This window comes from Pelodiscus sinensis, chromosome 14, assembly GCF_052426305.1.
Source record: "Pelodiscus sinensis isolate ZL-2025 chromosome 14, ASM5242630v1, whole genome shotgun sequence".
In the NCBI taxonomy this organism is placed as follows: Eukaryota; Metazoa; Chordata; order Testudines; family Trionychidae; genus Pelodiscus; species Pelodiscus sinensis.
Genome location: NC_143065.1, coordinates 9310110 through 9323054, shown reverse-complemented (window position 1 = coordinate 9323054; position 12945 = coordinate 9310110). Strand labels below are relative to the sequence as shown.

The window sequence follows — 12945 nt, the reverse complement described above, 5'->3', positions numbered from 1 at the left end:
GGATGTGAAGTGCATGTTGATTGCACACAACACTGATTGTGGGAGCTGTGCCCTCCTCCTATATCCAGGCCAATCACTGCCATGAAAAGTTGGCGCACACTGAAATTCTAGGTATGCAAGCACAGTGAGCAAAACTACCCTATCCCAGGAGACTGTCTTGGTTACAAATGCTCATGTGGAACACTTGCTAGCCTAGATTGCCCATCACCACTTTAATTCCTTTCCAACTGGCTTCTGCCCACCCCAACTCTACTGAAGCCACTCTTGCTAAATTCTCTAGCAACCCCTCCCTGGCTAAGTCTCGGACCCTCTACTCCCTTCTCCTTCTGTTATTTTCAACATGTATCCTCTCTGACGTATTATCCTTCTCGGGCTTTTGAGACATTGTTCTCTCTAGGGTTTTCTCCTACCTCTCATTATCCTTTAGCATCTCTTTCCCACCGCTCTCCAGCAACCTGTGGGAACAACCCAGAATTCTATCACTGAACTTTTTCCTGTCTATCAGTTCTGTATCTTATCTGAAATCTGAAGCTCTCCAAGCACTAGAAGAGACCTTTGGAATCTTTCCTTTCTCTAATGTTTAAAAGCATTCATTTATCAATCATCAGAACTGAATTTTGGTACAAAATCGTAGTTTGTTCATTCAGAACCTGAAATTGGTGTGTGAAAAGGGGACAGAGAAACGATGAGACACCCAGTCTTCCAGAAATGGGTCCAGGCAGTAATGGGTTGGTGTGGTGTGTTTTTTTGTTTGTTTGTTTTAAACAAAAAGTGCTGGTACTGCAGGGGAAAAGTTGTTGAGCTCTGACTGGAGGTGCTGGTACTGCATTCCAGGCAGTACCATCACAAAAAGAGCATTGGGTCCAGGAGGGAAAAGACGACAGCAGGAGAAAGGAAGAAGAGAAGAATTCTACCAAAATGTAATATTAAAGGAATGATCAGCAAGAAAAGGAAGAAGTTGTCCAACAAATAGAGCCAAAGTGAAGCAACTGATCTTCTGTGTGTGCCAGGAGATATTGAGAAGAATGTGTTACTAATTACTTTTATTAAGACAATTTCAGTGGAAGGAGTGAATGCCAGATTGGAGAGGATGCAGAAGAAAGGCGAAAGAGGCTTTATTACATCATGTCAACCTATTCCTGAGGTGGAATCAGAAGGGCTTTTAGCGCACAGTGTGAGGTGCATTAAGACATCTGTGACAATTCAGTTTTTCATATAGAATAAGTGCCAGCACTGATTTACCTAGCTATCTTTACTGCGCATGAAACTCAAAAGGCAAATATACTGTTCACACTATTAATGTGTGAGAAAGAATGAAGTTTCTACACTGGAATTATCACTATTTATAGTATCTAGAACCTGTAGGCCCTAATCATAAACCAAGAGACTGTTGGGCTATAAAACTCTCTCCTGTCGCTTAGAGCAGACACAGCTTAATTGGTATAGCGACAGCTGCTTGGTAGTACGGTATGCATTGTAGCTGCTCTGTCGCCAGGAGACAGCTCTCCTGACAACAAAAGTTTTAACGATGAAACAGCAGTGTAGACATAGCCTTAGTCTCTGCAGCCCTGGTAGATGCACTGAGAGGGGCTTTAATCGAAACTGGAAAGCACACAAAGAGCTAATCGAAAATCTCTTGAAGTCATTTGCATTTTCTTATTCTCAAGGACGTAAGTAGAACAAGTCAGGATTGCAGGCCCACCAGTGCAGCCTAGCCTCATCATTCAGAAAGCCTGAAGTCCATTATTAGAGGTAATTTTTCCAGGTTGTGTGAATCTTCATCATTGGCAGTTATTCAACATGCTGATTTCATGAGTTGCACTTAGATCAGAGGGGGGCAAACTATATCTTGTGGGCCACATCCAGCCGGTCACACCCTACAATCTGGCCCACAAGCTCCCTCCGGGGAGCAGGATCGTGACAGTCTTGCCGTGAGGAGCCAGCCCAGCTGGAAGGTACTTCAGGATTTTGGAAGGCACTAGATTCTTAAAGCTTGGACTGTGTGCAGTAAATATCTTTACAAAACTCACATTGGAAACTTCATTGTGTTCACGACATTTGCTAAGAATAAGAAGGCTCTGTAAGGAAAGTCAGTAAGAAAGAACTACGTATTTTTTATAGCTGGACCATGATTTTACTAGTTGCACAAATTAACAATATGACACTTATAACAAACATCAGTTCTGAACATTAGTGCAATAGTTAGGGGAAAAGGTCATTTGGAACAAAGCAGCTACCTTACCATTAAAATACTGCTTGGGCAAAATATACAATTAAAGTCTGCGAAGAAAAGTTGACACCTCTAAGACTGTTCGTGCCTCACAACTAACCCAAAGATTAGAAACAGAAACTGACCTGTCACTGCTATCTCTACAAAAGGAAAATTAGAAAATATTTTACCACATTCAAATTATTTTTAACATTGAAAACCACTGCTTTCCTTTTCAACCCATTTGCATGCTGACATGTTCAGAGAGTCTTAATCACGTTTGTGTGTACACTCACTTCCTTCCTATTTTGTTAGTCTCAAACATGCCAAAGAACTACTCCTGTTCTTTCCTATGGTGTGCTTTACAATCCAAATTGCTGGTTTGTTTTTTTCTTCCTCCATTTAGATTTCATGGATTATACTCCTAATCTACATGACTACCTGTGCACAACTTGTCTTTATAGCTATATAGATGTCTCTTCTAACAAACAGACAATCTTAATGTTAGAGAAGAAACAGGCAACCCAAGAGCAGATGGAGTAAACAGACCACTTTATTGCCAATGCAGATTTACCTTAGACCCTCAATACAACATTTTGAGTGCAATGATTTGGCAACAGTTACAATTTTCAATTTATTTTAGTATGTTAATTTACATGTTTATTACTATTTTTTTTAAATTACTTAGCAATGTTAATTTTTATACAATGAATACTAATAGGCGGGTGATGGATATTATTATATTCGCTTTTATTTATTGTTTACAGGATTTTTTTTATTAGATTAGCATTTTTATACTATATACTTTTAAAGTTAGCAGATTACAAATATTACAAAGAATATGACCCTAAAGGCTATAAGAAGATACTGAAAACACTTTGTTAAACAGGTAAATCCTTAATGCAACTTTATCACGGCAAGCATCCTGTATGTTATCACAAAGGCACCAGAGTCTGACCAATTATATGCTATTGGTACATAACACTTACAAAGAAGAATTTTGGCCTAACCTTATACTTTGACTTTGCAAAGGAAGACCATACAAGAGGAATAGGCTGCTCCTTCCCCTCCCATAGGAACAGGTATTTCCCTCTCTTACCACAATTACACTCAGTTTTGTAATTAATGAGAACATAGAAGAGACGCCACAGCTGGAGATGGAACACTGGCAGAGGTGGGCCAGGGATGTGAGGTGGCACCAAGCCTTCTCTCAGGTTCTTGGCTGGTTAGTTCTCGTTTACATGCTCAGGGTCTAACAGACTGCCATTTGTGGAGTTGGGAAGGAATTTTCCAAAGTCAGATGGGCAGTGACCCTTGTAGGGTTTTGCCTTTGCTGCACAGAAGTACAGGTCATTTGCCACGGTTATTTGGGTATAACTCACTTAATGATCCCTGCTTTTCAGTCCAAGAAGTAGCCAGGACCCTACTGGAGTTAGCCCCATCTCTCAACAGCATAGACATACCCCTTTACTAAGTAATATTCTAGAATCTAGCTGTATTACTAGTTTTAACCTAGGAGTATCACTCTCTCCCCTCTGGCTTTTTCCTCCCTTGAAAAGGACCAAAGGTTGTCAGTCACATGCAAATAGGACTTCAGTGCTCTAATTAGGACCAGTGTATGCTGAAAAGTCTCCATGTGAAAGGGAGGATTCGGGGAAAAGACAACAGCTTAGTCAGCTGGACCCTATGCAATTCAAAATTAACTTTTCTGAAATATTAGGCAGCATTCTATAAATTTTTCCTTATCTTCCTGCAAAAGCCAGACACAGATTCTGACAAGAAAGAGCGACCAATTCCTTAACCCTTTTGACACACTAATAGCTTCCAGAAAGGCTATTTTACAGACCGCTAACCAAGTAAGGCCATGTATAAAGGCTCAGAGGAAGCCTTGTTCTCCTCCTCTCCATTCTATGGAGGGATCCTAAAGATTAACTGGAACTTTGACCCCTTAATCTCCATTGTGCCCTAAAATGACCTGGGATCTCTGATCTGACTGTGCCTAGTAAGCATCTGCAGCCAAAGCACTCGCTGGTAAGGTGCTCTTGCAGACATATACAGAACCACACACTCCTGTCCAGAGGGGATACATGCACTATACCGCTATGCAGGAAGGACAGCAATTTTTTCCTCTTTGGCCCCTGACCACCAAACAATGAGGGGTGCAAATGAGGAAGCTGATTCTCAAGAGTGCTGCTACAGTTGTGGTTAGACCCGATGCTTTCCTACTCCACAGAGTGAAACTTATGCATGAATACATGTTAAATATTCTCTGCAGTGACATGATGAAGGGGGGAATAAAAAAATATGTCTTTACTAATCAATTCTAGAATATGAGCCCACAAGAACTAACACGCATTAAACATCACTGTAAGCTTACTGAGTGTTCAAACTAAGTTCCTTCCCTATGCAATTCCACACCTCAGTATGTTTTAATTTTTTAACTTTAGCATCAATGTTTTTACCCTAAACTACTGGCACACTTGTATGAATTGCAAGATTTGTTTGTGAGAGCACGTAAGAGTTACAGAATGAAACGCTTTAAACTATTCATTAATGGTGTAGCTTAATGTTTGTAGAGGTAACATCATGGAAAAGATGGCTTAACTCTGGACTTTTTCCAAACTATTCTTTCATGTTCCTGAAGGACTCATATTCTGCCACATCACCTATGCCTTAGAGCAGGCAGCTACAGTTTAAGTCACTGGACTAGGGCCTACAGGAATGATAGGGAGCCGTCTGCTTAACATCCTGCCAGCAACAAAAGACGATTCTATATCAATCATCCTCCTTGAAGGGACATTTTAATACATCACTCAATTATTCATTTGTTGTGACATCAAAACACTATATTCTCCATCCGAAAAGTATGACAAAAATCACACCACAATAAAACAAGCAATGTAAATGCTTGATCCACAGTGCAAGAAAACAAAAGCAGTATGGCACGGAAAAAGTGCCCAATCTCATCTACTCTGCTTTCAAGGAATACATTCTAACCCAAGGGAACTTCTTTGTTCAAACATTAGCTACTCTGTTTTTTCACTAAAGCCTTGTAAGTTCCATGAGAAATCCCCTGAAAATGAATTGAAGACGTGGGAGCTTTTCAGGACTATCACTCTGCCACAACACTACACTAGTGGGGAGAAGAGAAGAACAGAGGTTCACTTCCATGATACTTATTGTAAGACACTTATCTTAACCCTGGAATCCTGGCCATATTCCAACTGTAATTATGTTCTGCTGACAAAAATTACAATCACCTAGTGATTCAGAACTAAGAAGGAGCAAAGCGCAAGCTAACCTTATACAGAGCCACTCCAGAAAGCCTGGATTTTAGCAAACCAAATCCTCTAACAGTTCACAAATCCACCTTTCCCCTCTCCTACATCTAATGATTGCTCAATAAAACAAGGCATCCTCCCTAATCACCTAGCACTCCAGTCATTCCCCTTCTATACAGTTATAACCCTTTTCAAAGCTTGTCTACATGGCAAATTACTGCTCTGCAAGACAGAGCATGAAACTACAATATACCAGCTTGCCATGCAGTAATGTCTCATATGAACATAGTTGCAGTGCTGCAAAACCCATTTCCTAATAGGTAGAACAAGATCTTTGATCTTAGGGCTTTCATTCAACCGACTGAAATTAGATGCTAATATTTTGAGTATAAAAATCTTTTACATATAGGTTATATTGATGTAAATTCTTCTGCGAGGCAGGGAAATTAAAAAAACAGCAAATATGAAAATTATGTATGGGATTTTTTTCTGAATAAAAATATAAATTTTCACAACATTAGAGTTCTTACATGGATGTGATTGGTTTTGCTTGTGTTCTGACTCGCGGGGTGGAAGGGCATCTTATAAAAACAGATCAAAATCACTAATTAATATTTGCAGGGTTGGGCCACGGGGTACAAACATGTCATTGGTTGGGTTCTTTGGGCTAAAATTATATACTCATCCTATTCTCAGCATCAGCATAGCCTTCATGATGTGCCTGCACCATTATGAGAGAAAGCCAGTATTCCTCTTAATATAAAACACAGCAAGTATTTTAAGCAAGTTTCAGACTGATAAAGTAAATTGTCAGAGAAAATCAGCCAGTATGTGACATTCAAACATGCAGCATCCTATTACAGGAAAAATACTAAGTTAAAACAACTATAAAATGCAGGTTGAACCTCTGTTGTAGTCTGGCACTCTCTAAACCGGCAACGTCCATGGTCTGGAATGATATTAGTTGGCCAGACGTCCACTTATGGCTGTGGCCAAGTTTCCCATGGCTCCATAAAGTTTGTTTAAAGTCAGAAGTTCTGGCTCTCTCTGTTCTATATGGTTATTTAGCTCTAATTTACTCCTAAATATCTTCTAAGAGCCCAGTAAGCAGTGGAACTGTTGGTAATGCTGAAAGACCAGTGGTCTTTTTAAGCACAAGATCACTTTTTGAATTTAAGTGCCATGTATGATCTCAAAAACCTTGCCCCGCCTCCTTCCTTCTTCCTGCTCACTCAGTCCTCCCTGCCCCATTCTTACACTAGGCAGGGGCAACAGGCTCCGGTCTTGGGCTAAGGGATTTGGAGTGTGAGAGGCTTTCAACTGAGCCTGGGGCATGGAGCTGGGGTGCAGGAGGGGGTTCAGGGTACAGGCTCTATACGGGAGTTTGGGTACAGGTGGCTCAGGGGTAGGGCAAGGCCTTGGGGTGCAGGAGGGGGTTCATGACTGGGGCAGGGGTTTGGAGCTGGCTCCAGCTGGACTCTGTTGACTCCTGGGTGGTGGCATAGTGGGGCTGGGCAGGCTAACCCCTGCCCTGGCCCTGCACCACTCTCAAAAGCAGCCAGCAAACTCCCTCCATCCCAAGCCCTGTTGTACTCCCCTCCCCCGTTCCGTAGAGATAGAATACAGGGTGGAAGAGTGGGAACCCTGACAACAGCGCCCTTCCTCTCCCTTCCCTGCTCTGTACTGCAAGCAGGAGGATCCCAGGGGGCGGGGCAGGAGCTCCAAGGCAAAAGGTAAGAGCTGTGCAGCAGTGCGGAGAGGCAGCTGAAGTGCTATGCTTGGTAGCCTCTTGGACAAACCAGTCAAAATCACCAGTCAGATGCTCCAAGATCTTCCAGAAGATCTCGATCCACTGGTTGGTGACCACTGCTCTAGACAATATTGACCTCCCATGGTTCAGCAAATTCTCTGGTTCAGCATCAGTCAGGTCCTGAGAGTGCCGAACTACAGTGGTAAAACCTGTATGAACGTTGTCTGGGTCACCATGAGGAAGATTAAGAATGCATGTCTTTTGAGCAGTGTTTTCTCTTGTATTTCTTATTATTACCATGCTAGTTTAATTAGTTTAAGTCAACTAAAACATCTTAAGGTTAAAATCCACACAAAAAACCTGCTTGGTAACCACAGCAAAAAACCTATTTCAAGGCCACCACACACTTAAAAAAAAAAAAAGATCAGTTTTTCTAGGGCTGAGCAACAGTTATCAAATGAAGCCTTCATAACAAGCTAAAATATAAGGTAGCTATGACAGATTATAAATGTTCAAAGCATATTAAATCACTTTACATATGGGGAAAATGAGGCCTAATTATGGAACAAAGAATTGGAGCTGATTTCAGTTTTGCCTTCATTGTAAGTGACTCACTTGAATAAAGAACCTCAAATTTACATGACCTGCTGTGTGCCTCAGTCAACCACAAAAAAACTGGCATCATTCAATAAATCAGTTCAGGTACTCAGTTTTTTTGCCATTAATGTAAGTACACAATCTTTTAGGAGACTTACCAGTCAGCTGATTCAGGTAAATCAGTTCTATAAGCTAACTAGGACTGTTTGATCTTCTGTGCAGATCTCTTACCAGCAATAAGTATTTTGTTCCATCCGAATCTCTCTCCTCTATGGTAACCATTGATCAGTCTCAGAGGGGTGGCCGTGTTATTCTGTTTCAGCAAAAATAAAGAGGCGTCCCGTTTTATTTCATTTTATAAAATTGTTGGTCTTTAAGATGCCACAAGACTCCTCCTTGTTTTTACCAATCAGTTTTGTACTTCTGGGATTCCTTTATCCATTTAAAAGTTTCCCTTTTTACAGAAGCCGAGGGGCACATTTCTCACTCAAAGCACTAAAGCATATGCTTAACTTAATCATATGATCAAGAACCCTTCCTAAGCAGGGATACTTTCCTGATTCAGGAACCTAAAGAGAAAGAGGCTCAGCTCTAGTCCTAAAATAGAAATTGGGAGAAAGGAAATGTCTCTGCCTTCTCTTTGTATCTTATTTAATATTGTGACAAACAAGGGACACATCTGTTTTACCTTTATGAATATGTATGTACTAGATGATTGCCCACTTACTGTAAGGCAAGCAGGAAACAAAACAATCTCTACAGATTAGACAGAGGAAGACACAGTAGTGGGGTCTGAAGAAATGCAAGCTGATCTCAGTAAAAGAGGCTATCTTAAATTAAGGATTACCTAAACTGGTAAGGAAAGATTAAGCATTAGGTACCAGGAAATGTGTTCGGTGTTTTAAGTCTGTTTCTCTCCCCTTACCAAGTTTATATGAGAAATAAAGCATACTTGTGTTTGTTGGGAGTGGTTCTGAGTGACTCCCCTATGGGTTAGCTGAGACAGAATGGTAAATATGGGCTGTTGTAGGGTGCAGTAGCCTGGTGATTAGTGATGTCAAAAGTCCGACGGGTGGGGGGGGGGGGGGTTGTAAACATGTAACTGCTGAATTTTCCAGTGGTTACACATTTACATGTGGGGGGTGACTGTGGGAGCCAGCGCGCATGGGGAGCTGGCTTTTAAACCGGCTCCCTGTGCATACCAGCTCCCATGGAGTCACCTTCCCCCCGCCCCCTCCCACGCTGTTGCCTCTGATACAAAGGGAAGGCTGTAAACATAAGAGTTAAAGATACTCTTACAGACAGCAGATGAACCCTGCGTTCTAAGAGATGTGTTTGATGTCAAAGTTAAATCCCTACACCTGCAGCATTTTCAATATAGGTGAATAATTCCAGCTCCACTTACCAGAATAACATATGGTGCATTATAGGGCATTTTATGGCGCCAAGAGGAAGCATGTGTCACCCTTAGAGATTACAGAGCCTATGAAAACTACACCCCGCTATCAGCTGCTTTCAACTGTGAGTTTGTCTCCCTTAGTAGAAAACGAAGGCCAAACTCAGTGAGGTGAGAGGTTGCAAATCTGCTAGACTCCCCCTGGGCTTGCTGGAGTGGGGGAAAGGCAAAGCAGGACAACATTCCAGGGAATGGATATTTTATTTACTGATCCCAATTCCTACACCATTTTGAATACAGACTAGATTTCCCTGTTTCACAAGTGGAACTGGGACACTGTTAGCTATGAGGAGCCCGCAGACTGTGTCTGCTGACAAGTGTCTGGAAAGGCACCAAGTGATGCTGCAATTCATTTCGTACTCTGAAGAAATAATCCAGGTGACACACACTAACCGCAGCCTGCACTACAGACTGAGGAAGCCATCTGTGAAAAAAGATGATCAGAAGAATGAGTTTGTACTCAGGCCTAAGCGACATTTATGCTGAACACTGTTGGGGTGCCAGCAGCGCCGCTGTGGAGTTTGTATACGAAGGAGTATTGGTAGCTTTACTCTCCAATAATTTGTTTTAAAAGTTATGTAAGAAGCATTTCAAATAATGTTTGCAGCAGTTTAGTAAATGTTTGTTTACTAAGACTTGTTAGTAATTCGGTTTTGAAGCTGACAGTAACACCTACATTTAGGGCTTTTGTATTCAAAACCCTGAAGTTGAACTCTTTGTAAAATGTTTCTAAATCCCTGAATATATAGACCCCTAGGCTATGCTTCAGCAAAGACTTAGCTGACATGCAGGGAAGAGGAGGTAAGCTATGCATTAGAGATGCCACCTACCCTCCCCCATTGCTGCATCTATCAGAAGCAACAGGGGAGGATAGGGAAGATTGCTGCGAAGCAGCCCCTATCCACAGGGGTCCCAGTAGGGAGCTGCCCCAGAGCTGGTGCCAGAGCAGCCTCTGTTCTAAGGATGTTAAATTGCGGTTAATTGACTAGTCAAGGAATCGATGGAATTTCCATCGACTACTCGACTAGTCGATAGGCACTTCCACATTGCTCCCAGCAGGGGCTATTGTACATTTCAAAGGAGGATGCGGAATTCCGGAGCCAGTGGGAAGTCCCACTGAGTCCGGGCTGCATGCAGGTGCCTGCTTTGGAATGTACAAGAGTCCTCAGCATGGGCTCTTGTGCATTTCAAAGCCATAGAGTCCATGGGGCCTCGGCATTTCAAAGGGGGCAGTGCCATGGAGCCCGCCATGGACTCCCCAGCTGATCCCAAGCTCCACCGCGCTTTGGCGTTTTAAAGGGGCAGCACCGCACAGCTGAGCCATGGCTGCCTTTTGAAACGCCGCCTTGGGGTTTCAAAGCGGCAGCTCCGCACAGCTGATGCCTGGCTCAGCTGTGCAATGCTGTTGCTTTGAGGTACCCCTTCTTCCCCACCCCCTTTGCTGCCTCTACCTGACAGAGGCAGCAAGGGGAGGGAGGGGAGAATCGACTAGTCAACTGAGTATCCGATAAGCATTTGCTTATTGGATAGTCGACTAGTCCTTAACACCCTTACTCTGTTCACGGCAGCCAGGACTGGATGCAGACAGGGGCTGCTTTCCCCAGCCCCTGCCCAGAGCCAGCCCTAGCTGCCACGAACAGGAGCTGCTGGACTCAGCTTGAGCAGGGACCGAGCAGTCCCAGCTCGCGCGCATGCTGGGCCTCTGCATTTTAAATGTATTAAGAGCCCAGTGGCTCTTAACACATTTAAAATGCAGCGCTGTAGTGCAGGTGGCCCGGTCCTATCAACTAATTGTATAGCTTGGTAACTCCAATTTAACATCCCTATGGTGGGTGGCTGCCCCCCAGGGCCAGCCTGGGGTGATAGGAGCTGTGCAGCCAGCCAGTGGCTGCTCCCTGGCTGCCTCCATGGTCATTCGTAAGTATAACCCCTCCCTTTCATTGTGATAGGAAACTATCCCATTCCACGCACCTCCCATTGCCCTGGCACAACCAAGCCCTGACCTTGCTTTACATTAGCAGGAGAGGCGGCTGCAAACCAAATTTGGTGGGTCTAGCTCTTGCAATTTAGGAGGAGTTCTTGAACAAATGGACTGAGGTACAGATACACAGACAGATGCAAAGCTCTAAGTAGAGGAGGGATTATAGCCAGGTGGATTGAAGTCCTGATTTTTCTAATACATGAAAAATAATATATTAAAAATATTAAAAACAATTTAAAATCTTAATTTTAATTTAAATCATTTAATTTTTTTATATTATACAAAAAAAATCACACTGCTAGTATCTTTTCTTCCTATTGAAGAATCTTATATTGCTAGATTTGATGCTTTGTACTTTTCCCTTTAATTTCCCAGTTGATACTAGAATTCCAGATTGTATGTATTTTTAAAGCCCTGCAAACTCACAGGTATCCAAATTAGCTTTACATCTGAGGGCTTCCACATCTATATATGTCAATGCGGAAATCCGCAACTCATTCTTGCAGATTCAGAAGACGACACACATTTTGTACTTTTGCCACCTAGAAGTTTCACGCTTAAAATGTTGATCAGTTCTGAAACAGACAAGCTTGAGGCCTCACTGATATTGACAATGACACAAACTCCAGATCACAATTGATAAGGAAATTCTCTGTCCTAAATTTGTAATGAACACCATCTTCAGATCTACTGAAATTTTAATAAGACAAGAAAGATGAAAATCTCTCACCTTCAGCCTTTGCTAATTTGAAATCAATGGGACTTGCACTATTAAATCACATCCTTTTGAAACTTGCCACTAAAGGTTCTTAATCATGTTTTTAGGAGCCTAACTTTTGCCCTATGTGTATATAAAAGTTCACAGCTGTGTTATGTACATGTCAAAATAACTACTGATTCCAGTGTTAACACTAAGCAAGTTATGCCATTAAGAATTGCTGTAAGTGAAGATACAATTTAGAGCCTAATGCTGCAAAAATTTAAGCACAGGCTTAACTCAAAGCACATGAATAGTCTCACTCAAGTCAGAAGATGGACAAGTACAAGTATATACCCTGTTTTTGTGGGATAAGGCCATAGTTTTCAAACTTTCGCCTATTGCAGATTTTGTGAAATTCAAATACGATATCCTCTCAGTTGTGGCATTTTTAAAAGTAATGAAGCATTTAAAATTTAGTTCATTATCAGTTTTAAGTACCAATATCACAAGGTTTCACATTTTGTTTCTCACAGCCTCAGCTTGATTTAAAACCAATTATTTATTTTAATTAAGTCCAGAAGTAGGGAAAAACCCCTCAATATGGGCAATACCAAAAGGAAATCTTTTTCCTAATGTCAAACTGAGTGTTGTTGATTTAGACTCCCCATTCAGGACAGACAGATCTCTGCATATCTGCAATGATCATCAACAACAAAAAACAGCAGGAAAAACTAACCTGCTGATGTCACTTCTTGCTACACCGTATCATCAGTGTTCCTCCAGTGAGCATTCTGCTTCTGACCTCAGACGTGCCAGGTCCACACCCTCAAACTACAGCCTACAACTCTCAGCCTGATCAGCAGCGAAGACCAGTGCAAAAACTTTGTAGTGGCCGAAGGGCTAGAATCTGAATTAAATCTGTCAATTGCCAAACAAGAAGTCGCCAGTATGAATTACATTCCATACATGAG

General features: G+C 42.0%; 1 protein-coding gene across 11 annotated transcripts in view; it reads right to left on the bottom strand.

The window, feature by feature from the left end:
- The window catches only part of MYO9A (myosin IXA), a 309520-nt gene that overhangs the window by 188694 nt on the left and 107881 nt on the right, over positions 1-12945 (bottom strand). Inside the window, exon 1 of one of the 11 annotated variants that reach the window (XM_075897526.2) lies at positions 8069-8521. The exons of the other annotated variants lie outside the window; for them this stretch is intronic. Coding sequence (XP_075753641.2) covers positions 8069-8119 — 51 coding nt within the window. The 5' untranslated portion in view covers positions 8120-8521. Of the gene's footprint in view, positions 1-8068; positions 8522-12945 lie in introns of those variants that run through there. 11 annotated transcript variants of the gene reach the window in all.